The sequence below is a fragment of the Apteryx mantelli genome, chromosome 5 (assembly GCF_036417845.1).
Source record: "Apteryx mantelli isolate bAptMan1 chromosome 5, bAptMan1.hap1, whole genome shotgun sequence".
Lineage (NCBI taxonomy): Eukaryota > Metazoa > Chordata > Aves > Apterygiformes > Apterygidae > Apteryx > Apteryx mantelli.
In genome coordinates this window covers 25769158-25797079 of record NC_089982.1, presented here as the reverse complement: position 1 = coordinate 25797079, position 27922 = coordinate 25769158, and the positions used below count along the sequence as shown (strand labels likewise).

At 37.1% G+C, this 27922-nt stretch overlaps 3 protein-coding genes across 13 annotated transcripts in view; 1 reads left to right on the top strand and 2 right to left on the bottom strand.

Annotated features, from left to right (window-relative positions):
* The first annotated feature begins 257 nt into the window (after nt 1-257).
* Nucleotides 258-3162, top strand: LOC136992181 (interleukin-15-like). The gene is made up of 4 exons (XM_067297099.1): nt 258-401; nt 500-538; nt 2151-2270; nt 3052-3162. Exons 1-4 carry the CDS (start codon nt 258-260, stop codon nt 3160-3162), a joined length of 414 nt encoding a protein of 137 aa, XP_067153200.1.
* Nucleotides 3163-9223: 6061 nt separating this feature from the next.
* ADAD1 (adenosine deaminase domain containing 1) lies at nt 9224-22252 on the bottom strand. The gene is made up of 10 exons (XM_013951537.2): nt 22210-22252; nt 19074-19241; nt 18507-18575; nt 17851-17976; nt 16139-16262; nt 15723-15893; nt 13761-13987; nt 12333-12573; nt 11677-11809; nt 9224-10668 (listed from the first exon to the last, which is right to left on the bottom strand). The coding sequence occupies exons 1-10, from the start codon at nt 22250-22252 to the stop codon at nt 10555-10557; spliced, it is 1416 nt and encodes a 471-aa protein (XP_013806991.1). The 3' UTR covers nt 9224-10554.
* A 3277-nt stretch (nt 22253-25529) lies between these two features.
* BLTP1 (bridge-like lipid transfer protein family member 1) overlaps nt 25530-27922 on the bottom strand; it is a 128954-nt gene continuing 126561 nt past the window's right edge. For all 11 annotated transcript variants that reach the window (XM_067297678.1, XM_067297681.1, XM_067297686.1 and 8 more), the window contains 2 exons: nt 27447-27612; nt 25530-26222 (listed from right to left, as the gene is read on the bottom strand). In XM_067297678.1, the coding sequence (XP_067153779.1) occupies nt 26006-26222; nt 27447-27612 (383 nt within the window). In that variant the 3' untranslated portion in view covers nt 25530-26005. The remainder of the gene's footprint in view (nt 26223-27446; nt 27613-27922) is intronic.

Below are 27922 nucleotides of genomic sequence, written 5' to 3'. Positions count from 1 at the left end.
TGAATGTAGGTAAAATCCCTCTCGCTTTAAAGAAATTCCAAAGTGTCATCGGGGAGGAAAAACAAAAGTAATGATTCTTGCCACACAGGTAAAACATATGAAAAAATGTGTAATAAAACCTTTGACATGACGCCCCCATCTTTTTCCCCCTAGAGAGAAGAGTATAAATACACTAAACAGTTTAATGACAACTTATCAGCTCTCATCATATATCACAACTCAAATACTAGCACACAGATAATCAGAACACTGACATCATGTGCAAGGTACTAATCTTCAGCTGTATTTCAGTAATGCTCATGACTGCAGCTTATGGAGCACCTCTATCACCATCACCAGAAAAAGGCAACATTCTCAGAACTTTAATAAGCGATTTAAAAATCCTGGAAAAAAGTTCAAGCGTAAGTGGATGATTTTCTTTTATTGATTCTTTTCTATATATTTTTGTCCATAGAGTTTTTCACAAAGATTAACTTTTTCCCCCCCTCCGTCTCTACAGAAGATTCATCTTGACTTTTACACACCAAATGAGAGACAGGTGAGTTTAAGCTTCTCTTTTCAGATGGATTTCTAATGTATGGCTACTTTAAAATGATATACTATTGAGTTGCATCAAAATAATTCACCTACCAGAAAAGGCATATATAAAAGACAAATTTGAGCAGCTTGAATCCAGCATAGGGAATGCAGTATCTTAAAAGCCACTTCTGTTTTTGATTTACATTCTCCAACATTAACAGGCTGATGTACAATATTACCTAATTGTACAATATGCAACACAAAATGAATATTACCTATTCATTTTGCTTAGTTCACAGCTGAATTCACGGAAAAAATGTTTTATGATTCATTTGAACATAGTGCAAGATTTGCAGGAGGTAACACTGTTACATCAACACTAAAACAGGAATAACTTGACAGTGAAACTAGATGTTATAAATATTGCTTCATTTAATTTCTAAGTACGGACATGAAACCACCAATATTTTATCTAAAGTAGATGCAGAGACACTAGCAGTTCTGTTTAAGCCTTTTGTATACCAGCAATGATGAAATTCAGTTATGTTCTAGTCAGTTTTTTTCCCCAGAGTAAAACTTTACCAAGCCATTCTGGATGTACTTAGCTGTGTATTCATGTTTTATGGTATTCACTTAATATTTAAAACCTAGTTCCACAAGAATACCGTCATTCTGGTTGCTTCTTTCAAATAAACAAACAAATAATTAATTAAATCATGTCACACTGCAGATAGCATACTAAATATAGTTTTACAACAGATGATTCGCTATTGTCAGGTTGCTGATCTGTATTACTTTATTTAGTATGTGAGTATACCAACTAACAGAGCACCAAGTTATTTAGTATTGAGAAGTAGTTAAAAATCTTTATGCAAGTTATCTGTTAACTACTTCGAATCTCCAATTAAGTTTTTAATCCTGCAGAATCCTCATTTAAATCAGCAGTAACTCTCACTGAAGTTAAAAGCAACTTTGTTCGAATGAAGATTTAAAGCCAGATCCTGCAACCACTTCCTTACCTGAGTCATTTTTCTCATATGCTGGCAAGATCAAGACATAGTTATCTCAGAACTTCAGTGCTCAAATGGAAGTGTAAAAGGCAGATTAATGACATACTACCACCAAGTGCCTGAAACAGCTTGTAAGAGTGATGTGTAAAGGTATTTCCCCATATTCAAATACTAGATTAGTTGCAGGCATTAGATAGAGCAACCAAAGCGCCCTAACTGGAGATGGCTCTAAAAACGCTGCTCTAAAACTGACAGTGGCTTTGGCTATTTACCCTTTAGCTAAGCCATGATTTCCACACTACAGCTGTGAATAAGGCTCAGTTTAGGATCTAATGCAGCAGCTTCACATCTCCAGAAGATCTTTCAGTGCTCAAGCTGTCCTGAAAAGATTACCCATATTTCAAAAGCTACAAGAATCCACCACAGAACTAAGCACATGCATAAAGTCTTATAATGGGGCTTTAAGGAGAACAAACAAAAAACGATGCCATATAAAACACTAGCCTAATTCCTCATACTAGCATAAAAACATTTTATATATTATAACATTTAAAAAAAGATTTTTAATTCAATTGTCCTCAGTAAACAAATTATATGCAACTATTTCACTGATTATTTTAGGAATGCAGCTGGCAAGTTCTGCAATGCTACCTGAAAGAAATGGCCATCTTGGAATATGAAATTGAAGATAAGGATGCAGATAACCTTAAAAATATCCAAAAAAATCTCCAGAGACTAATGGTAGGCATTCTTTTTTAGCCAGTTAGAAATAAATAAATAAAAAGATTCAGTATTACTGAAAACATCAGAATCAGTGTTGTTGTGCCTCAAGGTCTGTGTTATATATTCTTGAGAATACATGTTTTTTGTAATAACTAACATGACTACATCTATTTGAATGATAATCCACTACTGTAAAGTAGATTTGAGTCCTGATAGTTATGTAAGTCAACATAAAAATATATATATTTTAAAATTTATTTATCGAATCATGCAAGGCACCTAATATTGACAAAATCTTGTTTGTAGGATGGCAACAATTACTTTTATAAGCAATGGCTTAGAGAACTGTGCCATAAATTTATGATTCTGCAGGACCCAACAATGAATATAAAGTAAATAATACAGCAGTACTTTGCTAAACTACATAAATAAATTCCATTAACGATTAAGGGCATAACAATGAAATTATGGCTAAGAGATCCCTGTGTCATTTAGAAGTCCTGCTCAGGCTAGAAATTAAGATTTGCTGCCACTGCAGTATTCATCAAATCTGTTACCATCACAGAAGATGAGCGTCCTGAGCTTGCAATATTTTTGTATTTGCAAAAATATCCTTTATAGGTAGCTTCCTTCATTGCACCCTCCCTTAACATTTACCAGTTAAGAAAACCCAAACCCCGAAATATTAAGGGTTCTTGCTTTTTAAGAGAAGAACTCAACAGGCAGAAAGTCATGTATTATTACCAAAACTAGCTGGCAAGAGAGCTATCACTAATCAACAAACACATCTGTATTACAGGACCTAACTCCTCTAGGGACTGGATGCAAGACATGTGAAGCTAGTGACAAGAAAGAGTTTTCTGCATTTCACCGAGAATTGAGCAACTTTCTAATATCCATGTTAAAATAAGTGGATGACCATTTTAATTTTTACTGGAACATTATTTATTTAAATATTTAATTATGATTAATTTATATACTTTGCCCTGTGGCTTACTAACTTGCTGTCCATTTTTTGGACCACTGTATGCTCTTAGTCCGGGTGATAAAGACAGTCTGTTCTAAGATCACATATGATCCTATCTGTAAGCCCTAAGGGCTCCAAATGTACTTAAAAAACAAACTAATTGGTTCTCATTTTGTCAATGACATTAAGGTGACAGCTATTTATTGAAGAAAACTGTTAAACGTTATGTGTAGATGATATTTAATAAATTTCAGCATTGTATAAAAATCATGTTTACAATTTTCTGTGTCAACTGATGTTGTGCCTTTCACTGGTGACTAATTACTCTGGTTTTTGTACACAATTTTTTAAAATAGTATTTACAAGTATACAGGTACCAGACTCAACACAAGACGACACCTGCAGATAACCTAAGGCTTTCCCACTTTTATAAAGCAACATAAAATACCAGTATAGGCTTGCATATACCACAATGCATAGCACAGAAAAATAGAAGCAATACTACCAAGTTTCTTCTTCTTCAACTTCCCCCCCCCAAACAAACAAAAAGGCAAAAAAGTGTATTGTGAGCTGCCCACGTAGCTACGCAGACTTTCAGCTGTATTTTTTGGCAGGACACATTTTGCTGTTGTAAGCAATTTTCAAAAAGCCTCAGAGACAGGTAAAGATTATGAAAATAATAAATCACCTGGAAAAAAAAAACCTATCCAAGTAACTGAGGTACCAATGTCCCAGAGCACTTACATAGCCAACTCTTACCAGCAATGACTGACAAATAAATTGCTTATTAATATATAAATCCAAGTGAACATATGCTGTATTAATTATTTACAAAAACACTTTTGTGGAACCTCGGAAATGCACTTACTTCAAATGAAGATGGAGTCAGTCATGTGACATTTTAAGTTTTATATAGAAGGAAACAACCAAGTAGAGCATCTTTTACAATCCACAAACTGCCACTCAGTGCTAACAATGCAAATTGTAATTGATGAAAGCAAGCAGTCCTACGACAGTTATCAGTCTATCACTTAGTCTTTGATGTGTTTTGGCTGGTGGGTGGGGAATGGAGTACTTCAAGTTATACTTAAAAACAGACTAACAGTGGAAAAAACAGCAGTTTTCCTGAATGTTGCAAATAACAGAAAACAAGCCCTAGTGATAGGTTTCTGCCAAAACCGGTAAGATACTTACAGCGTTGGCATCTCTGTTTGCTCTGCTTCTCTTCTCCTCCCGCAGCGCAGGGGGGTGCTTTGTCCCCACCCACAAGGGCCCAGAGGAGCGAACCACCGTCACTCATCGCAGCCACAAACAGAGCGGCCCCGCCCGCTGCTCAGGGAGATGCCTTCCAAACTGCCCTCTTAAGACCTGCATACAGCGAGACGCAGAAGGTGACGGCATGGGCAAGGAATTTATCTGTAACAAGTTCTCTCTCCTTTGTCAGTCTTTGTAGAACAAATACCTCTCTTTATGTAGATTCCTTTATACTTGATAAATTCTTCAGAACAGAATACAAAAAGAATGAAAAAACAACTATCTCCTTTAAAACAACACGACGAGATTAAAAGACAGATGATGAGCACTGAGCCTGTGAAATAGAGTCAAACAGACACTGGTCAAACACCCCCCCCCCCCCCCATAAGAATGGTCTAACAATTCAAGGTCAAAGATGAAAAAAGGATCAAAGGGTAAAAAACATGTTTGTCTGTTACTCTGATATGCAGACTGTCTGCACATAAGACAAGAAATTGCTTGTGCTTCACTGAAGCTAGGTGGTATCAAGACTGAAATGATTTGTTTCAAAGAGCATGTAATATAGTTAACATGCAACCAGTAAGGATTAACTGTGGGTAATTTTGGGGTGCAGGATCTTGCAAGGCCAGCCATACCTAAGTGACCACAGCAGTAATACTTACCAAGGCTGAGACTGCCTAGCTAACAATATTAGAACCTCCAAATTTGGGTTCAGATGCAACAGAGTTGGGGACCAATGAAAAAAAAAAAGAGTAACTAGAGGCAGGTTGTTTATGCGGAGGTGTTTGGGCAGAAAACAGGCGGGGCAATGATGGCTCTAGAAACAGAAGGAGTGGGGCCTGAGGTATAAAATCAGGTAAAGAACAAAGGAGGGCAGATCTCCTGATAGCAGGCACGCAGACACCAATGGACAGCGGGACACTAACCTGCAGACCCAAGCCCACTGGGATGCCAGAGACACCCTTGGATGCCCACTGGGCTCTCCATCAGGTCTGTGTCCAGAAGACGTTGTGTGGGAGGCTGCAGTAAGTGGGGGATTGACTTGCACCCTAATACTAAGCAGTGGGGAGGGAAGAGAAATAGTTATACTTCAATGGTAGATATACACAATTTATACAATTTAAGACTACTAATTAGTTTTACAGCTGTAAGTAATATTGATATAACTGCAATTCAGTAATGGTAGTGTTTCTAGATTATCCATAATGTAACTGATTTATTAGTGTTTTCATTGCCTGTTGCTTAATAAACATTATAACCTTTTGAATCAGTTACATCCAAAGCCTACAATCTACAGTGGAGAGCGCACTCTGAAGTAACAGCATCACACATAACACACCGCTTTGTGAACAACCATGCTCCAGTATTAGGCTTTGCACCTTTATCTGTATCACTGACCCAGCCCCTGGCAAACAGAAAGAGGGTACAGCACAAAAGGAGCAGTTTTCATTGAACACAGCCTTGTAAACAGCAAGACCTCAACTATCTTTTGCTTGAGAAACCTAACTCCAAAGATTTGGTAGAACCTACCTTGGGATTGATCCATGCAGCTGGACATCCCAAATGGAATAACCAAAACCTTCTCTACATCTCTAATCAGTAAGTGTGAGGTAAGACAGTAACAGGCAAGTACTTCAAAAACCAAGAAAGAATGGCAGAAGAGATACTCCCGCATTCATAAGGAAAGGTTCAAGCTGTAAGTCACTAACAACTTCTTGAAGGAACGGTGTGTTGAAAAACTATCTTTTTTCTTTCTTTCTTTCTTTTTTTTTTTTTTTGGTCAGCACAAACTACTTTGGAGTTGGGCTACAATATTCCAAGATAGTTGCAGGCTTACATTCATTTAAAGTAGAGGCTTTGGCTATTCTGCTACTAGCTCCAGGGATCGTCACATCATTTTTGTGCAGAAGCCATGGCTCTACTGGGGATTTTCAAAACAAGATTTTCTGGCTGGCTTGATCTCTGTGTAGCATCTCCAACCTGCAGTGCTTCAAGATGCCTTTTCACAGTGAAGTACCTGCTTGACTAAGACTGCTGATATATACAGCTAGTTGAGGCAGCAGTAGAAGGGAGCTGCTCTCATTGCACATGCTCTTAGTCACAATGGCTTTTAGATTCTAATTAACGTTTTAGTTGACATTTCAGTTTCAGCCATACATGACTGTACACTTCCTAAACCACATATAAAGTGTCTGGAAAGCATTTTGCATGTCACTAGTTTATAAAAGGTGGTATTTATGTCATGTTAGCAAAACTCTCTCTCTCAAAAAAAAAGCACGTAAATGTACTTATGCCATTATGTAGAAAACATAAAGCAAAAGGGAATGCAAGAAAACTTAGAACAAAGTTTTGCTAGTTTGACAGTGTTATTTTGCATATGCACACATGAAGCCATACACACACACGAAGCCATACACACACACACACACACACACTTTGTTTTATGTAAGGGTAACAGAGAGCAGCAATACTATTAGTTCATCACTATTATGCTTGAAAATCCTACCACAAATATTAAGACTTGTATGGTTAAGGATGAAGTATTTTTCATTTCACTGAAGTCAAACAAGTTTAAATCACAAGTTTCTTGACTAAATAGCAAACTGAGATCAAAATTAACAAGATGATTAATACTCAAGTTATTGCAATTTTGTATTCCACACAGACAAAAGCATCAGTCTATTTAAATACCTACGAGTCCTCACCATCCTGATATTCCAGACATTCATTTCTAAATGCTGTTTGTACAGAAACAAAGAAGGGCAACAGAAGAGATTACAAGTCAAAGCCACTAGTATTCTTCCGCATTTTGATTTTGTTGTATGCAAGACAAGATTATTGTTTTAAAGGCTTCATAAAAATTTGGTACTAACCTGATGAAATAAGGACAGTTTTTCCTGTGCAATATCCACGCACATATAAAAATTTATACAACAAAACTGAACTACAAAAAGGAGCAATGGAAAGGGAGCATAGCAAAAACTGTACCGCAGCAGAATCTTTCAGAACAAACAATATTTTCGGATCCGAAATAATTGGTAGCAGTCACCACACTTCCTTTTGCGAAGCAGTTGGCAAACTGGCACAATATATCCCATGATAAGAATAGATACCCTTGAGTTTAACATAAATGTCAAAAAGCTTACACTAAATAAAAATACACTGCAGACAAAATGGTGTAAATAGCATAGCTCCAAGAAGAGCAGCAAAAATCAGTTTTATTTATTCGTAAAATCTCTAGGAAAAAAAACACTAAAAACTGGCGTGTTTAGAAAATACAGATTGCATTACTGTTAAAACGGCATACAACACTTACCTAGTAAAAGAATAAACCTGCTCATTTGACGAAACTAGAAGCATACTTCTATACAATACTATTGCCAAAACCCACCTAGTAGTTCTTTGGCCTTTTGTTGACAAGCAAGAGAAAACATCTTAAGTTTTTTAAACACTTTTGAAAAATCCACATACAGCAAGTAACCTCTGCATATATTTTGCTCTGTCAAGTCTGGAACTAATAATAGCCGAGATCATATACTTAGTAGTTGCAGGATCAGCTTTTTGCCTAATCTATAAAAATCGGTAAAGAGGCAGTACATTATATTGAAAGCAACAAAAATGCACTGCATGGTGAACTTTACTATACATACCTTTTTCTGTAAATTGTACAAAATCTCAGCAAAATCCCTTAGAATACTGCTTCTGAAAACTGACTTCCTGAGCTCTCTCCTCTTGCCCCCCCTTGATCCCAAGCCTTTAAACCCTGGATTCATACAACTCAAGAACCACTAAATTAGGGAAATATAGGTCTGGGCAGATGGAAGTGCCCAGTAGCCCTTCATACCAAAAGAGTCTAATTTGAGTTGGTTTAAAACTGAGTAAGTCAAGTATTTGAGATTTCAAACTAGGTATAAGTAAGAGCTCTCTTTTACTTTCTGTCAAGGATACATGAAGACGCATGTAACCCATCTTGTCTAACATCTGCAATATTTTAATTCTTAGATAGTAGTCCTCAAATCCAGCTAGACCAAATGAGTTCAGAAAATCTGGATAATAAATCATGATTGCCTAGAAACTAGTAGGATCATACATTCTGGAAATATATAAGTGCTGTAGGTGAGAAGACAAACTGATACAACAAGCACATGCTTACCTCTACTGGCTTAAGGTATTCTGCATATGCTGATAATAATTCAGTAAACAACCCAATATAGAACCTGGATCAATGCTATTATTAAGTGATTTCTCAAGGATACAGTTGTCATGCTTAAAATGAGGAATCTTATTCACAACAGAAACGAAACCTTGTGAAAAGGAATCAAAGTTCCACAGATATTTTTCATTTGCTGTTCAAACACTTAACAGAATAGCACAAGTGGGGGGGTGGAGGGGGGCGATTTAGTGATTCAGTTAGTTGCACACATTTAAGCCTTCTAGTTTAACTACAGAAAATACTTTCATGATGTCTCAGAGAAAATCTAAGTCAGTAAAGTCAATATACAGAAACAGTCCAAAAGCATACAAAATGCTAGCACATCATCAAGGAAATTCAAATAAAGTTGTAATACCATTAGAAAAAGGCAATGCTATGTTCAAGCCTACAATATGATGTCCACTGTCAGATACTCTTAGAAAGGACACATTAGAAAGTAAGGACCTGATGCCACAAAAAGATTGAACTACTTAGTTAAAAGGCAGTAACAGAAAAGAACAGAACTGAATATCAAAAAAAGAATGTTAAGGACAGTAGTTAAAAGGAAGTGAGTTTTATTGAGGGCCCTCTAGTTACTGGACGTATGAAACTTGAAATACACCGTAAACCTGTTTGCAGTAAAGAGTCCACATACTAATAACAAAAACAGATTAAGAAAACAAAACAAAACAAAACTGAAAACAGCTTTTTGTTTTAGAATCCTGTTTCAACAAGAAGTTGAAAAATGAATACAGCTCTATACCAGTACTGATGTATGAAAACTTTACGTAACTTAACAGCTTCCAATACTTAAATGAAATATAAAATCAAGTAGCATAATGAAAGTGTAGTATCTGGCTTACATACACTAATATTTTACTAGAACGCACAAAACCCAGTATGGTATTTAACTTAACAACATCCTTTTGAACATTACCAAGATATTACCATATTCTTACCATAACTTACAAGGAAACAACACCTATCTTGACAAGCAACATTTTGCAGATGCATTACATATACAGATGATTTTGTGAGGACTAATCAGTACACTGATGAACTAAGTCTGTGAGGGAAGGAGTTTAGCTAGTCCACAAGCACTAACATCTGACAGCTGTTGGGGGCAGCCCAAAAAAGTTGGAAGAACCTAATTGCTGGTGATGTCTGTACTAGGTCAAAATATTATTTACAGTTTTGACGCCTTTAAAATGTCAACAATAAATCGGCTATGAAAAATATTGCTTGTCACAAGACAGTTGAGTAAAAGCATGATAATTCAAAGTTTCACATTTGGAAGTGCATTAACAAATTACTTTTTAACCCTTCTACCAGAAACAATATAAAATGAACTATTAGCCCCTTGGCTAATATATGCTAAACAAAGTCTTAAATTGACTCTAACAAGGGATGCATCCTGATAAAGCACAGACTGCCATTTTTTGTTTCTGAAAGCAATTCTCAGCTTGGAATATAACTTTTTCTGGAAGAAACCCTACTTTTACTGAATTTCTTCTTAAAAATGAATTGTTATGAAAAATGAAGGGAGGAGGAGGGAGGAAAAAAAGGGGGGGGGGGAAATCAATGCATAAGAATCTTCATGCTAACAAGGAAAAAAAAAAGTCAATGACTCCACCAGGCCATGGGGGAGAACGACAGAAACAAGACTTGCAAAGTTACTACTAGATACTCTTATTGAAGAGAAAATAAACATTTGGAAAAGACTGAATTGTTACAGACTGTCTAATAACTGCATTTAAACTGACAAAAAAGTTCTAGAAGGATTTTCATGCTGCAAACATGAATCCAACAGTTAAACATTTTAGTTTATCACCATTAGTTTTACTCAATGAAATCATGCAAACCAACTTCATATACAATCCACCTCACAGTCAGATGCTGAACTGTTCAATACATGGGGACTTCGAAATCCAGGATCCATAACTATGCTGCTCTAAGTAGCTTTTCAGTACGTTTTTAGCTTCTTGGTATGATTCAGATTTAATCTAAAAAAAGAGAAAAAAATCTTTAAAAAGATCTCTTGAGAAGGATGGCTATCAAGATCTGCGTTCTTTAACACTAGCATATAACAACATACACACAACCCTGGTGGAAAACAACAACCACAAATTTTACAGTTCTTTCAGTTGCTGACAGTGAGCAAGAGTATTACAGGATCACAGTTGGGTTTTCTTTGTTTGTTTGTTTTTAAACAGATTCTAAAAAATATATCATTTTTAGATTTTTGGCCATTTAATAGGATGGGAGAGTTGTTCTGTTAAATACGATCTGTATTTTTTCAGCATCTTTCTCAGTCCCAATAATATTTTTACATGAAAAATAAATTAACATTCAATATTATTTAACACAAATCTAAACACATGGTGAACAAATACTGAATTAATAAGCCTTTCAGTTTTAAGGTAGTTTTAAAATTATTTAAAAATATGCACTGCAGCAAGTTCTATCAAGAAAAATGAAGGGTATATATTTTATGAAAGTCCATGTTTTACCTAACAGTTTTGGGAAAAAAAATATACCACTTGTCCCAAGGAGAAAAAAACTGAAAGAGTACTTCCAATGAAGTATTCCTACTTTCCTCTTCTTCTAGGACGTAAGAATCCTCTCATAAAACTACTACCCAGTAAAAAATATCTACATATGTATGAAACGAACATATATTAAAAAAAAAAAAATTTACCTCTTCCAATATGAAACTAAACACAATGTGACAGAAATGGCCAGCAATGTCCATATGCTGATATCAAATATGAAAGATATTCATGGAGAATGTATCAATATAATCTAATACAGGCAAAAGGATCTGTTTTATTTTTATTTTACTTGAAAACAGCAGTTTCAAAGATTCTCAGGCAAAGAATTATACGCAGTAAAGTCAGCTGTTCCCATGAAGTCTTCAGCATACTAGAAAGTCATCCTTAGCTATCAAATCTGCTTTGAGATGTAGCCATTAAAAGACTGCTTCCTAAAATTTTTTCCCCTTATTAGCTTACCTTAGCTTCATGGTATGTATCAACTTGAAGCAAGTCATTCTGTTTTGCTTCCTTAGCCAGCAATCTGAAACGACTAAACATTGCAGCCTTGCAAAGGCGACTTGCCATGTAAGCACCACTTTTGAATGGTGAACTACAGTTAAAATGAAAAAAGCATAATAAAACTCATTAAGAACATATTATGCATTGCTGTGATCATTACAGGAATCTCCCACTCCCACCAACGTTTTGTTAATTCGGTCATACAACGCTACTACTTAACTCTGAATGAACAAAGATAATACAAATCAGCAGCTGTGAAAGTTTAAACAAGCCAAGTGAAACCCATTTTCAAACTGGAATTTACCTGAACAAGGACAGTAATTGGTTCTATGCATCTCTAAAACTTAAGAACTCACTAGAACAGACAATGGAATAAAGATATCTTAATTCAAAGAACTATTTAATTTCATATTTTGCTATGTCATTGGTGAATTAGAAGATTTCTAAAATGACATCTAAACATAGGATGCATTCAGTTAGTGTAGGAAAGAATACCTCTCACCTGGATAATACTGTGGTCTCTACGCACAGTTTAAAAATCAAAAACGCAGAAGGATATACACAGAACAATAAGGACAACCACTGTTTTCAACATAAGGAAGAAAAATTCTAACCTTTCAGTGGTTTTTCCACTTAACCCATCCACAACCTCCAATGATGTATCTGACAAAGACCAATTCAAACTAAGAGACCTCTGTTCATCCTTGTCCATTTGAACCGAGTGTGCAGCATTCACCAAGTAAGTATGAGATCTGTTGACCAGATAAAGCATTGGAAGCTTTGATGAAAGTGCATCATCAATACGTTGTTTTGTAGCTATTTCTAGTCCTCTTGTATCCTTGCAATTTCCATCTCCTATTTATTGAAAACAAAACAAAATCAGTCATATAGAAGTACATCATCAGATTTTTCAAAAAAGCTAAGAATCCAGATGTTTCAACTAGCCTACACTATACACATTTCTCTACAAAAAAAACCTAAGGTTTGGAAAAATCAATTCCAATATTAGGTTCCCAGAACAAAAATTATTTCACAATTTCTTCTCCAGAGGCATCATGATTTTGATGAAATGCCTCCTTTTTAGAATTGTTATTCTTCATTAATTCATTACATTCTTTGCAGAAGACAGTGTTAAAATACGAGATGTAACATGAATTTTGACATTCTAGATTTAAAAACAAACAAACAAACAAACAAACCCACACACCCAGGAATTTGCTCACATTACTCCATACTAAAGTATATCTTATCTTATTTTGGAGAAGATCTGTGAGTATTATACTAGAAACGAACAAAGCTCCAATTTCCGTTATACACTTTCAAAAAAACCTAACAGCATTTCTGACTGACCACTAAATAAACACAGTGGTCCATAGCATCTCAAGGAATGGTCATAAAATAATCTATCAAATAGGATAGTAATCAATTATAAACTATTATGTTTGCTTTAAACACCAAACAAGTGAGCAGACGAGAAATTTTTCAATTTCCTTTAAGTGAAAGTGCCCAAACTTCCTCAGAAGAAAGGGCAGGCAGACAGTCACCGATTATTGTGAGATCTTCTGGAGCACTGCAAAAACATTGTTCTGTGTTAGAAAAGGAAAAGCACTACAGCTTCTGTGCCTGGAGAGGAGTTTCATCATTGCTCATTCCTACAGTTTAGTGACTAACAGTGTCACCTTAAGTCACCCTATTTGACTGAATACTTAACAGACCATTTGTTTGTTATTTCTTCAATATTTAAAAGTTAATTTGTTACAAAACAGTGCTGAATTCCCTGCTACTCTAATGCTTAATAAAGAGAGGGCAATTTGGCAAGCTAAAAAACACAATGAGAAAAAAAATGAGGACGAGTTTTACAATTGTGCATTTCAAAGATGAGTTTAAACAAAACAAAACAAAAAACATTTATACATATTTAGTATCTTTAAAAAAACCTGTAATTCTTAAAAGAAATACTTTTAATTCATGCTTTTAAAAAATATAATCAATATGGAAGATGAAAATTTACAAGAAGTTGCCGAAATTTGTGTTAAGCTTACCTACGAGTATAGTGTTGATATAAATTGGTTGAATGAAGTGACTCAGCAATGCTCCCTGAATACCAACCACTTCCCATTTTGTTAATTTGTCACTAGCTGACATACTGTTTATTCTAATAATTTTAGGAGGACAACAAACAGTTAGGTAAATCTTGCCTTCCACGGCAACATGAAGACTCAATTCTTCATTAGCTTCATAAGCAGATACAGATTGTGGATTGAGGTGTCTAAAACAGACAAAGATGAGTTCCAGTGGGAAAGTACTCATTACAGATTGTTATAAAGTGATACCTAATGCTGTTTCTCAGCAAACACTCACTGACAGATCTGGGCTTTATTTTATATTCAATACTTTGTAAGTTTTATAAACAGCACATTCAGCTATGTAAATTACTCAAATACCAAATTAAGTATTTAAATAGAAAATAGTAACTCAATCTAATCTTAGCCACCATTCACATAAACACTAAAAAACCCCCATACATTGCAAGCAAATTATCACTTTCTATCTACCTGTACTATGACAGCAGTTACCTGGAGGATATTCATCTTGTGAAGAAGCAGCTGTAAGATTGTTAATTGACATTAAAAAATAATTTAAACTGTAATCTCCAATATTTAAAACAAGCAGATGCAACACATTAGTGAGACAAAACAGTGTAGACAGTGATTGTTCTAAAGCTGAAAACAGCTTCTCCCCTTAACTGAAGGGCAACAAGAAGTGACAGCTTGTGATTTTGAGCTAAGTGTCCCCAATCTTAGCATAACTTAGTAAGCTATGAACAAAGGTGCTTTTGCTTTACTACATTATTACAATGCAGCTATTTAATCTTTGCTTAAGTAGCATACTACAGCCTGTTAATCAGGGGCCACATTTTGCTACTCAAGGGATTACTTGTGTAAGCAGGTGTGTTACAAAAAGGTATCTTTAAATAACTCACTGCATACATAAACAAATTTGCTGTATTAGAAGAAAACACTTCTAAAATTTGTCTTAAGAAAGCACATACATTGATTAGGCTGGACACAAAGCAAGAAAATAAGCAACAGTGGATTTGTGAAATGTCAACTATTATAGAGTAGCAGACAAACTTCATCCAGTCTCATTAACTACTTCCTTCTAAGAGCAGGCTATGACACTGAAAGTAATCTACAACCTTCCAAAACTCTAACAGGTGGGACTCCTCCAGTCAGCACGACTTGCAATAAACTGTCCGTGACTTCACAGTTCACACACTCACAGTTCACAAGTCTTCCTTCTGAATACCAGAAAAATAGTATGAAAGCAGCTTGCTGTCTTGTACATATGAAAAAGTTATGACTGTAGGACTTCCAGGGACATTATCATTTTATCTCCCTTATAGTGCTGCAGTGGAATATTGTAGTTTCTTGATAAGCAACCGACTGCTGCTCTAAAATGTCAGAACTATTAAAACAAAAAAAAAAAAGCAAACCTTTCAGAGCTGTTACAGAAATTAAAAGTGTAGGGGCAAGCACAGGAGTATATTTTCCCCACTGAGTTTTTCTCACTACCTCTTTTTCCTAAAAAGCAGAACAGGAGCCTAGAGTTCAAATCCAAGACTTTTGCAGTCTAGCTGTTTGGTGCAAAGGATGAGATCAAGCCACCATATCTGCTTCCTCAATGGTTAAGTTAATCATTAATTAGTACTCGAACAATATCTCAAAAGGGAATTTAAGTGGATGATCTGTAACTAATAAAATATCATCCTGAAGTTCTAACCCATGTAAAGTTTTTGTATCATACTGAGCAAGATCACACACACGCATCATTAACACCTTGTAAATTAAGATGCTTCCAAAACAAGAAAAAAAATTCAAGAGAGCCCCCTTGCTATTTCAGAAATACATAAAGATGCATATTTTCATATGCACTATGTGTTTGTCACTGTGAAACAGATTAATCTTCCACTACAATATCTCTGAAACCTCCCAGGTACTTACAACTGTGATTTTAACTGAGCAGATCCTTTTGGCAACTGATTCATGTAGAGAAAAATATTTATATTTTGCTTTAGGGTAAGCAGCTTTGAATCTGGCACTGTGCAAAATATAGATGTCTCTGTCCTTGTTGGTTTTTTGTTATAGAATAGCAGAAGATGCCTATAAAAGTATCTAAAATAAAGTAAAAAGAAACGTGATAGACGACGAATTTGTTCACAAATGTAAAAGTAATTTTAAGACATGGACATTCACATTTAATTCACATTTTATGTATGATTTGAATTAAAAAAAAAAAAAAAAAAAAAAGAAACACGAAACCAGAAGATAGGAGTTAAAAAAAATGCAACTGCATTGATATTTACCTTTGCAAAAAGGGCAAGAACTACCAACAACTCTTTGTACACACATATGCTCACCTAAGTAGTGAACGTCTTGCAGTAACAATGGCGTGGCTGTCATGCAGCACTCTCCCGCGAAGATGAAAGCACTGACTGTAATTGCATTCTCCTGTTCCTAGAGCTACAACTTCATGCTGTCCAGCTAAAAAGAAAATGTTATTTTTATATGATCATGGAATCATCTTTTTCAAGCACTTGTAAAATTAAACAGATTCAATAAAACAGATTTTCAATTTAATAAGGATACCTATTTAATTGTTTGAAAAAACTCTGACTTGTAGAAGACAGCATCACCATGCTTACAAAACACAGGGATGAACTACTAGTATTTTGCAGAAGATTCCTTAATGTACAGCAAGCTGATTAGGACGGCAGGCTACCCAGATGGGCTTTCGAAGCCTGCTGATGGCAAGTTTAAGAATAGATTAAAACAGTGTCTGCCAAAGATGACAACATACTTTAAGTTCGCTTCAAAACAAAAGCTGGAATAGATCTGAGGTTCTCAGAAAAACGGACATAGCTTACATCAGTACTGCATCCATCAGGACACCTGGCACCACAGATTAGTGCTTCAGTATGTAAACGGTGCCTATGACGGCAATGATTCAGATGACCAGGAAAGGTACCCGTGATGTTGTACTTACCTAGTGTACAGCAGGACTTTTCACATAACCACACTTAACTTTAGCATCTCTTTCAAAGAGCACTTAAACATGTACTGAAAACATTTCCCCATTCTGATTTCATTCACACCAACCTGTCTTCTTTCTCTTCCAACAGTCTGTGAGCACCACACTGTCATTTCTACCTCATCAACCTTTCTCTTTCAGTCATTTTCTCTATGCAGTCATACACCTACAGTATTCCACCAGCTTAAGAGCAACACAAGAGTAATAATCCATACTAAGGAGTTCCTTACCATCTTGCAGTCTTCCAAATCTACACCTATGGATTACTGCTAACTTTCATTTCATTTCCATTCCACTACTGAACCTAATCATCAAATAGATCACTTCCACCAATCCTTTACCATTCTCCTCACAAAAAGATACTTTTCCATCTACAATAGCTTAACATTCTGTAAAACTGCTATTTATTCCAAGTATTTACTTCTTAGCCTAATCATGTCAACATCACTACAACATCAAGAATGCCTTCCTTTTGAGACAGATCCAAACTGCATATTCAAAACACCACAAACTCTAGTCATAGTGTTCCCACATCTTCAGGATTCCTGGTCTTCAGTTAACATAAAACAAACTACAACTGTTTAAGAACTTTCAACAAGACATTGTTAATATCATCTGGTGTAACTTTTGTCCAATGAGATAACACCATACTATAATGTAAAACTCTTAGTGAAAACTGGGAACTCGATACCTCTAATGAGCCTGCCCACCAACATGCAATAAAATACATTGGTTGGTCAGTCACAATAACAAAGTTCAGCATAAGAAAATGCAGAATCACAGAGAGAATAGGAATCACTTGTCTATACAGCCTTATTCCTCTTTGAGGCTGCTTACTGAAATGCTTACATAGGTCCAAAGTATCTGTAGTACAGTAATGTGATAGATCCATCTAGAACAGAGAATGTCAAAGAAGGAGAAGAGTTACCATTTAGATTTATTTACTAGATTGGAAGTGCATTAATCAAGGCTGTCTGGGGGGACAAGCAGCCTAAAGTTTTCCCTTCTGCTCCCCAATACTCAATATCAAAATAAACTTGCCTTTTTCAATGATGAAGGCAGCCAGCGAACTGCCACAACTTCGGTACTCAGGATATTTGGCAGTCAGGCTGTCAAATACTTCTTTGAGTGTTTGTGAAAGTTTTTGATATATAAGCGGTCTTCCTTCTAAATTAAACAATAAAACCCAGCAACATGTAAGTATTCTGGGGGAAATCAGGCAGTATTAACCACTTATTGAATTATAAATCTAAACTCAGGGTAAAAGCACTACTGTCAACATACAGTTTTGGGAACCTGAAGATTATCAGGATGAAGATGAATAAATAAAGGACAAAAATACTTAAATGCTTTATGTTTTTATTATCTATAATAATAAATTAGGGATATGGATTTAATTTGATCACCTACTGGACACAGTATTTTCAGAAGGACAGAAATACTGTTTCTGTTTCGGTCACCAATTTACCCCTTAAATTAAGGCAACTTATTTAAACTGTGTCCATCTGCCATTTGTAAAACTGATGGTCAATCTCCTACTTTAGTAACACTAATTCTTGGGGTGTTCTTTAAGGGGAACATGTACAAAGATAATAGTAACTTCACAGAGGTCACTAAATGTACTAGAAGTATTAAATAAAATGAAAGCATTTGCTAAGCAATTTGAATCAATAAAGAAAAACAAAAGTATTTCTTACCAAAACGTATCTTTGAAACATTAACAGAGTTTGCTGGCATTTTGGGTTCAATGGGAATACGGAGAGGACCTGAGAATATAACAGAATTTCAAAACTTCAAAAAAAAAAAAAAAAAGTTGAATGATTCACTAAAAATAATTTTTCTGATTTTTGAAGTCCTTACAAGTGTAGAACTATTACAGCAGAGACTCTTAACAGAAGGCAAAAGTTATGGTAACTGATTCTTTTGGAAGCAGTAATTCAGTGCTAAAGACTTTCAATTATAAAAATTCAAAAACATTTAGAATTAACTTCATATTGCTGTTACCTTGTGAGAAGTAAATCAAGTGCAACAGGAACAAATAAATTAGTCCCTTCAGCATTTCCTGTGTCACAAATTCTTCAGAAGTAACTCTTAAGAATACCCAAAAGGGGAAGGGAAAGACAGCTTCAGAACTATACACTAAATAACTCTGCCCAAATGAGGCCCTGATATAGAAGCATTAATAAAGCTAAACATAAATTTTGAACAGAAAACCTTTAGGCAAAGCTCCTCAAGTTTTAAATAGGTGTTGCTAGAATATTTACCTGACTTTTCAGAATCCATTGCCTCTGCACACTCTAAGTCAAGTAGCTCAACAAGAGCCAATTTAGCAGCATTTGATTTAGATTCTTTTTTGTTTTGTCCCAATCCAGTCTTGTAGCAAACACCATCCACCACAGCACAAAAAGCAAAATAAGTCCCTATGTTATCGCCTTAAATAGAGAAAAAAAGCACACACCACACAATTAGTAAAATTACTGTAAGGTACTTTTATCCATAGCTTTATGCATTTATAATCATTACGAGTACAAATACAGGACAGAAAGACAATTTTAGGAAAATATAATGCACCCACAAGAATTATGGCAGCTTTCACTTTCTGCACTTTTCATTAAGTTCTATTTGAGCCTTAACAGACATTAACAAAGAGCTACGTTTTCCAAATTGTCCAGCAACGTAGCCCCACCATTGTTACTAGAATTATAGGGTCCAGCTTTTTACAGACATAATAGGTGACCCATCTGCTCATCAAATAATCAATGATGAATAAGAGCATGAAAAAACCCTTATCAGTATAAAGCAAAGCACCTTGTGAAGGGACTATGCTTAGTTAGGGAAGGAACTAGGAACAATCAGTAATAAACAAGTATTTTCTATTTGGTTTTATAAGTATTCAGGCTTCAGAGAAGAGGTAAATTTAGAAGAGTAATTTTTGCCAACTGACAACAAGATAATAGATTTAAAAAAAAAAAAAGAATAGATCAAAGTACACCCCCACAGCAAGTCCTTCAATTTATCAAAGGGCAAACTTGCATATATTAACAAGCTAGCTTGTGAAGTTGGCTGCACTGGATCAAGGAGATGTAGGAAACTCCAATGCTTGGAATCACACCAAGTACAGGATGGTAATTTGTTAGAAACTTGCACAACAGACAGCAGAAAGAGTTTGCAGAGAAAATGGTCTTTTCCCTAACCAGATGAATAGTCACATCTGCCTTTTTCAGCAACATTCTTAAAGAGTCAAGAACAGAAAAAAATAGAAATAGAATAAAACTACAAAAAGCAGACTGAAGTCAAGTGAGTTTCACCTTAAGTAATATTAAAATAAATAGGAGAAAGCTCTACAGCTATACAAGTAAAAAGAGAACAAAGAAGCACATTTACTATATAGTAAAGGTTGTGAAAATTTGAAAAGAAAAATAGATGGCATGCAAAAAACAACAGAACATTTCTGATATGTTTCCAGGAACATCAAACACAAAGACAAGACAGGCAGGTTAAAGTAATTAATGGTTTGAAAACAGAGGTTATCACAACCAAACAGGAAGCAAAACTCAAGGAACTTGTCCGAAGTGCATTATGAGAGAGATGGTAATCTAAATGTCCGATTTCTGAAAGTGATATTCTATTTGTGCTAGCGAAAAAGCATCACCCTGTTGAGACAAGGAATGCTGCCAAATGACTGACAAATACACTGCCCATATTTCACAGAGGGGAACTATGATTATCTGAAACAGCCACAAAGGCCTTTATTTAACCACAACAGCATGCAATTCTTTGTAACAAGTTTTGAAGGAAAAAATGAAGATGTGCAGAAAGACAGAAACTGGAATACATAGGCAGATGATGCCTGATTAAACTTGCTAATAGAATAACGGACTTCCTAAAGAAGGAAAATGAGGCTGGCCTCAGCTATGTGGAACAAATTACTTCCTAGAAGAAATTACAATGAGCATGTTAGCAGAGTAACTAAGATGGACAAAGGAACTGGCTGAAGACAAGATCACAGTGGACAGGGCTGGAGAATAAACTACTCTGCTACTAGTCTCAAGGTACATATGCAATCACAGAGTGCTTTGCTTCTGGCATCTTCCAACCTTTTGTTAATAAAAATCAGGCTATCCCATAGGAAAAAAAAAAAAAAAGAAAAAAAAAGAGTAAGCCCAAGAACAGAACTACTACAGTAAAATCAATGTTATGAAGTGCTAAATGAAGTATTTAGGTTTAGGAACAAAGACATCTGAAGGGTTCATTAACTGGAAGCAACTGTCATGGACCACCTACTACCTGACAGTTTACAGTCATCCTATGATCAATGTGACCTAAACATGCAGTAGGCAAACAAAACTACAGGCAGCACTGTGCAAGACCATGGAGATATGAAACCATTAATGCCATTGTACCGAGACCTCACTCAGAAAGCTATGTACAGCTCCACTCATTCACATCCACAAAACATAGCACAAGCTGGAACAAGTATGAAAAAGAAGGATGATCAGGGAAGCAGAAACTTATCTTACAAATAAGACAGCAATGCTCATGTTTGCTAATCCCATCCTTCCCTTGACCAGCCAAAAGGGAAGGAGGGAAAAAAAAAAAAAAGGGAGGTAGGGAGGGAGGGAGAGACAGACAGACTACCAAGACAGTATATAATTATGACTCCAAAGGAGGAGCAAAACTACTTACACTAGAAGGCAGCAATGAGACAGGCATAATTGGGAATAAACTCGCCATGAGAAGATTTAGCCAGGAAATCAGAAGCAGCTCCTAATCAAAGCAATACAGTTCTGAACCAGCAACATGCAGCAGTGAAGACATGAAGGATAACCACTTCTAAAATGAAAAATAGTTAGGTTCCTGAAAAGAATAAGATGCCTGGAACAGCAGATGATCTGACTGATGACCAGGTGATTCCTTCCTATTTTTTGCATATCTGGAGACCAACTACATCCAAGTATCTGTATTATTTCAAAGTACATGTTTGCAGGGGTTATTCGTTTCAGCGTGCCTCCAGACAAGTAAGTGCATTCACAACTGCTTAACAGTAATTACACATGAAATACAGTTTAATAAGAAAGCCAAAAGACATGCAAAGTTGCATGTCTATAAGGTTTAGTTCCTAAGAAGACTACAGTATATAAGATAAAAGAAAAAATGAGGAAAAAGTAGCAATCAGAATTTTATACAATACTATCAAAATATATCAAATTACGTAGTAACCAATTGTAAGACACAGCTACGTAGACAATAAAAGAATGGCCAAAACCAAACATATATGGAGGGTCATGTAACCAACATTTGAAAAATTAATTTATATTAATGCCATCAATACCAACTGCAGAAAACCAGATTATCTTAAGGACAAGCAGGAAAAGTTTTGTTTAAAAAAGAAGTATTTACCTGACACACTAGTTTCTTTCAATTCAAGTGGTACATGGTGCATTTGCGCAAACTGATGCAAAGCAGATACTGGGTTTATTACTCCACTTTTATATTTTGCAATAAACCCCTCCAGCATTCTCTTTGAAGGAAGTGATGATACTGGAGGCGGATGGGCTGCTTTGGAACGCGAGGGTTCTAGAATATGACCAAAAAATAAACTTATTAAGACTAAAATTTAATCCCCCCAACAGTTCACCATGTTGACAATAGCTGTGAACTTTTTAGAAGCTTCTTAGAACAGAAAAAAAGGAAAAACATTCAGTCTAGAACAGTATTGCTCGGTATCAAAACCTACATTAAAAATTTTAGGAGTCCTGAAAAAGTTTGCATCTCCACTTTAAAAAGCACCAAAGCTTTTGAGTACTAAATCCATTAGATTCTGAATACAGACAGATACTATACATAAATACAAGTTTTCCCTCTACCTGCAAACCAGCAATCAAGCGAGAGCAGCAAAGAAGCATGTGGTTCTTCACACAAAACACTCACACTGTGGAACCCCTTGCCATACAACACTGAAGTTATGGCAATTTTACGAGTTCAAAAAACAGACAAAATCATTCAAAATATAAACAAAACCCTCATAAAACAGAACAAAACAAAAAAAGCCCACAAAGAGCTGTTTAATACAAAGACTATCACCTCTGGCAGAGGCGGCCAGGGCCTGGCAAGCTCACTATTAACTGCTCTTGAAATCAGGACAGCTCCTGGGTAGATCTTTGATATGTCCTAATAGAGCCCTTACACTCTTAAGAAGCAACGTGAAGCAAATTCCTTTCTCGAATTTAGTCAAGATTCACAAGAGAGTTTTATAAATTCTGAGAAGTATCACAGAGGCAAACTCACACTCCTGTTTCATCTGAAAGCCAGATTCTTTCCAGGAGCAAACTGTATCTGGCAAGCTTCCTTTGACATGGAGGTCTCCTACGGAATAACTAATACCATTTTCTGCAGCATCTACATCTGTGAAGGAAAATTGTTTTGTTCTTTTAAATTAAAAGAAAAAAATACAGTACTTTCCCTCTATGAACTCCAGGATGCATGAAATCATCAATTTCAGGGTTGCCATAAATTCAGGCCTATATACACAAAGCTCTCCCAGCAAATTAGTGTAATTAAACTTAAAGGAGAAGAACTACAATAAATTGAAATCTCAAATTCTCACAAATAGGTGTTTTTATCTTAATATACGTATTTAAAAAGAGAGAGTCCAAAATACAGTCAAGGGGCATCTGTGGAACTGCAGTTAAGTTTTTCTCAATGATCACTACAAAAACTGATGCAGCAGTGCAATGCACATACATTTTAGCAAGCACTTTCAACATGGAATTTGGAATTAATCTGCAAGTATGAAGCACTGTAGATTATGCAGCCTACGCTAGAATAAATTACTTACGCTAATAAACTTCCACTGCAAAATAAGATTTAAATTATGGTGAAATAGGAAAAAGAGGAACACGTTCAAGCAGAAGCCAGAGAAGTCATTTGAGAAAAAACACAAACATGAGGAAGAGCAGCAAAGAAACACAACCTTTCTTAAAGAGACAGAAATCAGTTTTGTTATGGTCAGTAAACCGATTATGTCTTGCAGTATTTTTGAGCTGGTAAATCCAAAACATTTCCTCTTCCTTTTTCCTACATCATTAACCCAAGATGTTTTAGTATAATGGTTGTAGAGGATATTCCCAATCAAACTAATATGCGTAGCAATCCTGTAGAGTTGTTTTCACCAGCACTAAAAGGCCATCTCAATAGTCAAACCCAGTGAACAAACTGCAAACTATACCTGCAATGGTTGTCACCTTCAGAGCTAAATTTCGCGCACTGCACCTCTGAGAAGGTGAAAAATCTGGGCTTACATTCACATGCCGAGAAAGCTGCTGCAAAAATGGCTGTGTAGGAGCGTGAGCCAGCAAGTTCTTCTCTTGTGTGGGATTAGAGGTGGACATTCTGGCTCTCTGAAACCAGTCACTGCTAGCCATTTTTAATCAACCTAAAAAACAGTTTAACAAGATAATTAAAGTTACTAAATATTAAAAGCATGTTGCAAATCCCCCTTTTTCTTTCTATACTTAAACCGTTTCTATACTTAAACTCTTTCACAAGAGCAGGATCAGTAATTTATACGCCGTGTTTTGCCACAGAAAGGAGGAGGAGGAGAACTGAAAGACAGCTTCCTTCCAGTCCTTTCCCGTTCTCCAGTCGACAGCACTAAGTTCAAAGTTACTTCTCAGGTCAGCTCACCACCTTCCCCTATGCTTTAACACCCCTTTAACAGCCCCTAGCGTGGCTTTACGCCTCTGCCTGGCGACCAGCTCGGACAAGACAAACCCTCAGCCGGCTCTCGGGAGAGCAGCGAGGCCGAGCCCGCTGCGGCTGCAGGACGGGCTGCCGCTCGAGTTCAAAGCGGGGCGGCCTGCTCTCCTCTCCACCTTGTTCGCAGCGAGAAAACCCGCCCCGCACTGCGCCCGCGGGGCGCGGCCGCCCAGCCCTTCCCGCCGCTGCCGGCGCGGTGACGCCCGCGGCGTAGGTGGAGCACGCCCAAGGTGAAGGAAGCGACGAGGCGCGGGAGCTGGGCGGCAGCTGCCCGCAGCCGGGAAGCCGCAGCGCCACCGCCCGCCGCCCTCAGTGCACGGGCTTTAAGGGCCCCGGCGGGGGCCGCGCACAGCAGGCAGCGCGCACCGCCAGCCGGCCGGCTCGCCGCCCGCGTTTGAAGGCGGCGTAGCCTCCGCACCTCCCTCCCTCCATTTTGGGGGGTGGGGGCAGGTGCGGGAGAAGACGCCTCCGCGGGAAGGCCCTGCCCGCCGGCCGCTCGCCACGTGCGGCGCGGCCGAGGCGCGAGGCCATTGGGGCGGAGGGCGGGAGCCTCGTTCCGGCGCGGTAACGGCCGCAGGCCAGCGGCCGCGGCGCGAGGAGCACTAACGGCCCGCGCCCGCCCCTCCCCCCCCAACCGGCTCCCGGCGGGTGAGGGCCACAGGCAGCGGGCGGCCGCCCAGGTGTGGCTGCTCCCACACTGTCTCGGCGGCTTCCCGTGGCGGGGGACGGAGAGGCAGGGAGGGCAGGGCGAAAACAGAAACCGCGGGAGGCGTCACGGGCCGGGATGGCCGCGACCCGGTTGTGGCGGCAGCGCGCAGGGAGCGGGGCCGGGGAAAAACCGGCGGCGGCGGCGGCGGCGGCAGCCACTGTTTCCAGGCTGCAGGCTCGGGTGCCGCCTGGCTCCAGCTGCCTGAGGGGAACCCCGTACACCACCTTTTAAATCAAGAGGGCTGAACAAAAACTTGTACAATAGTTAAATTTTATTACAAGTGTAATAAACTTAATTTTTAGCACTAAGGAAATCACAGTTTCATAAGTTATATACATATAATTTACACAAGTCTACATTGACAAAGCAGTTACCAGTCACATTATCAACAAAGGTTTGTGTTATGGCAAATAAAGTTATGAAAATTCACAGTTAATCTGCAAGTACTTTAAAGATGCAGGAATCATATTGCACATAATAAAACAGTGCTGAGGAACAGATTTACAGTGTTCCAGCTATTCCTTCACAGAATATACATTGGTCGTAATCATGCAATACTTCAAATACAGAATGGTATCATGTACCACAGTAAACAGTTACTCACAATGTAAGTTTTAAATAGAGTAGCAAAAAGCTGTTAGGTTTCTCTTTAAACCATATTTAAATTCATAATATATAATAAAACACTTCAATATAATCAAACGGAATTATGGTCGTCACATTATATTTCTAGTATTCTTCTTTGTCTTTTCCTTTCTTTTCCTTTTCATCTTGTAGTGCAGTACCAAGTTTCTTTATAAGAACTGACAAAACTTTGTCCAACGGGTCCATTACCCCTCGTTGCAGCCACTTAGGAATAGTAGTCCTTGCATGGTGAAAGCCCAGCTTTTGAAGGATGTAGTCAACGCCAACTGGATCAATTTTTCTCCCAGTCCAGGAGATTAATCTAAAATACAAAAATAGAGGACTCAAATACATATATATAAATACAGATACCACAACTAGCATGTGTCTAAACAAACATCCGTTTTTACCATTGGTACTTCTGAACAACTCAAGTCCAACAGGCACTCTTTCAAACTTAATTTATATAAGCTGAACATGACTGTAATTTTTGAAGGAATAAGATGCTTGAGGAGGCAAAAAAATAGAACAGGCAGCCTCCAAATCCTTTTAAAGTTGATTTAACATGATTACTAACCAAAAATGCCTACTATCTGTCAGATTTGTTTGGCCTGGGTTCATGTTTTGAAATGTGAACGAACACTTAGGTGCTCCAGCCGTTTCAGCAGAGAGAAAAAACCCTGACACAGACAAAAGTCATTCCCAGTGATTAAAAGTGTGTATCGAGAGCAGTGGATTGCTTGTATACACACTGTTCTTTGATGCTCAATTTATACTGACATATAGAAACTAATATGTAGTGCTTTTTTATTTTAAGGTGACTGTTAAGTAGTAACTAATATTGCCTGCCTTCCTGCTCTGCAAAGGAAGACAGACATTGTCCCTCCTTGCACAGGAGGAAGGATTTTGTTGCACAGTATCTCATCAGAAAAACTGCAGATGAGGGGAAGGAATGGAGAGGAGGGTCGACTTGTCAAGACCTGAATTTTTCAGACATTTCATATTTCTAATTAAGATGCCTATCTTAATTTTTATATTATGCAAGAATATAAAGGAAGTTTTATTGTAGAATGACATGGGAAAGCAAAAGGACAACTCTACATGCTTTCAGAAGCAAAACAGTAAAATAAATGGAAAGATGCAAGCTGAAAAACTATATGACAGAAAAAGTGAATTGGGTTGTAGGAAAGAGTAGAAAAATAGTCATCTGTGGTCCTTAATGAGTTGAATTTTGCTATATCCTGAATTTGAACAACATCCAACATCAACTTTAATATCTGCATGAGCTCTAGGCAATTTAGTTTCCAAAAGTTTAGTATAGAAATTAGCTAATGTCCTCAGTAATTTGGTTACCCAGCTTTTGTCATACCCTGTAACAGGTATCTTTCATATCAGCACTAATAGCCAAAGACAACTCTGTAAAAGCATCCACATGATTGATCCTCTTAGTAGCTGAACAGCATCAGCTTGGAAACATTTGTGGTTTGAAGGACAGTACCCACAGAAAAAGTACACAGAAGAGACTGCAGATAAGCCTGCTTGTTACCTGAGTGTGGGTTCTAAATGCCAAGTATTGCACATGAATTCTCTCCAGTCGACTGTAGTGTAAGTAATGCTTTCCTCTGTCTCTCCGTCAGTGGAGCCGTCATCAAGTACACCAACAGAGCTTTTCTGTGCTGGACGAGCAGCCAAAATGCGAGGGGGAAAAATAGCTACGAAATGGGGAGAAGAAATGAGAGAGAAAGAAAAAAAAAAAAGCTCAGTCATAAGCATCCCACGTTAGTTCTCTTTGGACATCTTAAAAGAAACACAAGCAAAAATCTCAAAGGAGAAAAGTCAACATTTTTTTTTCAGCTTGTCATGTAAATGAGACATGTTTTTCAAAATTTTTGGCAAACAGCTTTGGTTTGAACAAAGTATTAGTAAAAATGTTTTATCAACACTTTAAATATGGACTGGATAACACTGGAATGTAGAGTTCTCCCTTCTCTCATTCCATAAGCAAAATTCTGACATACTCCT

Excerpts from the sequence above, each read along its gene's own strand:
- LOC136992181 (XM_067297099.1), top strand. The coding sequence starts at position 258 with ATGTGCAAGGTACTAATCTTCAGCTGTATTTCAGTAATGCTCATGACT. Across the intron at positions 402-499 it reads TCCTGGAAAAAAGTTCAAGC|AAGATTCATCTTGACTTTTA; the intron begins GTAAGTGGATGA and ends CCGTCTCTACAG. Across the intron at positions 539-2,150 it reads ACACACCAAATGAGAGACAG|GAATGCAGCTGGCAAGTTCT; the intron begins GTGAGTTTAAGC and ends TGATTATTTTAG.
- ADAD1 (XM_013951537.2), bottom strand. The coding sequence starts at position 22,252 with ATGCACCATGTACCACTTGAATTGAAAGAAACTAGTGTGTCAG. Across the intron at positions 17,977-18,506 it reads TGTTTCAAAGATACGTTTTG|AAGGAAGACCGCTTATATAT; the intron begins GTAAGAAATACT and ends TGTTTAATTTAG. Across the intron at positions 12,574-13,760 it reads TATCAACACTATACTCGTAG|GAGATGGAAATTGCAAGGAT; the intron begins GTAAGCTTAACA and ends TTCAATAAATAG.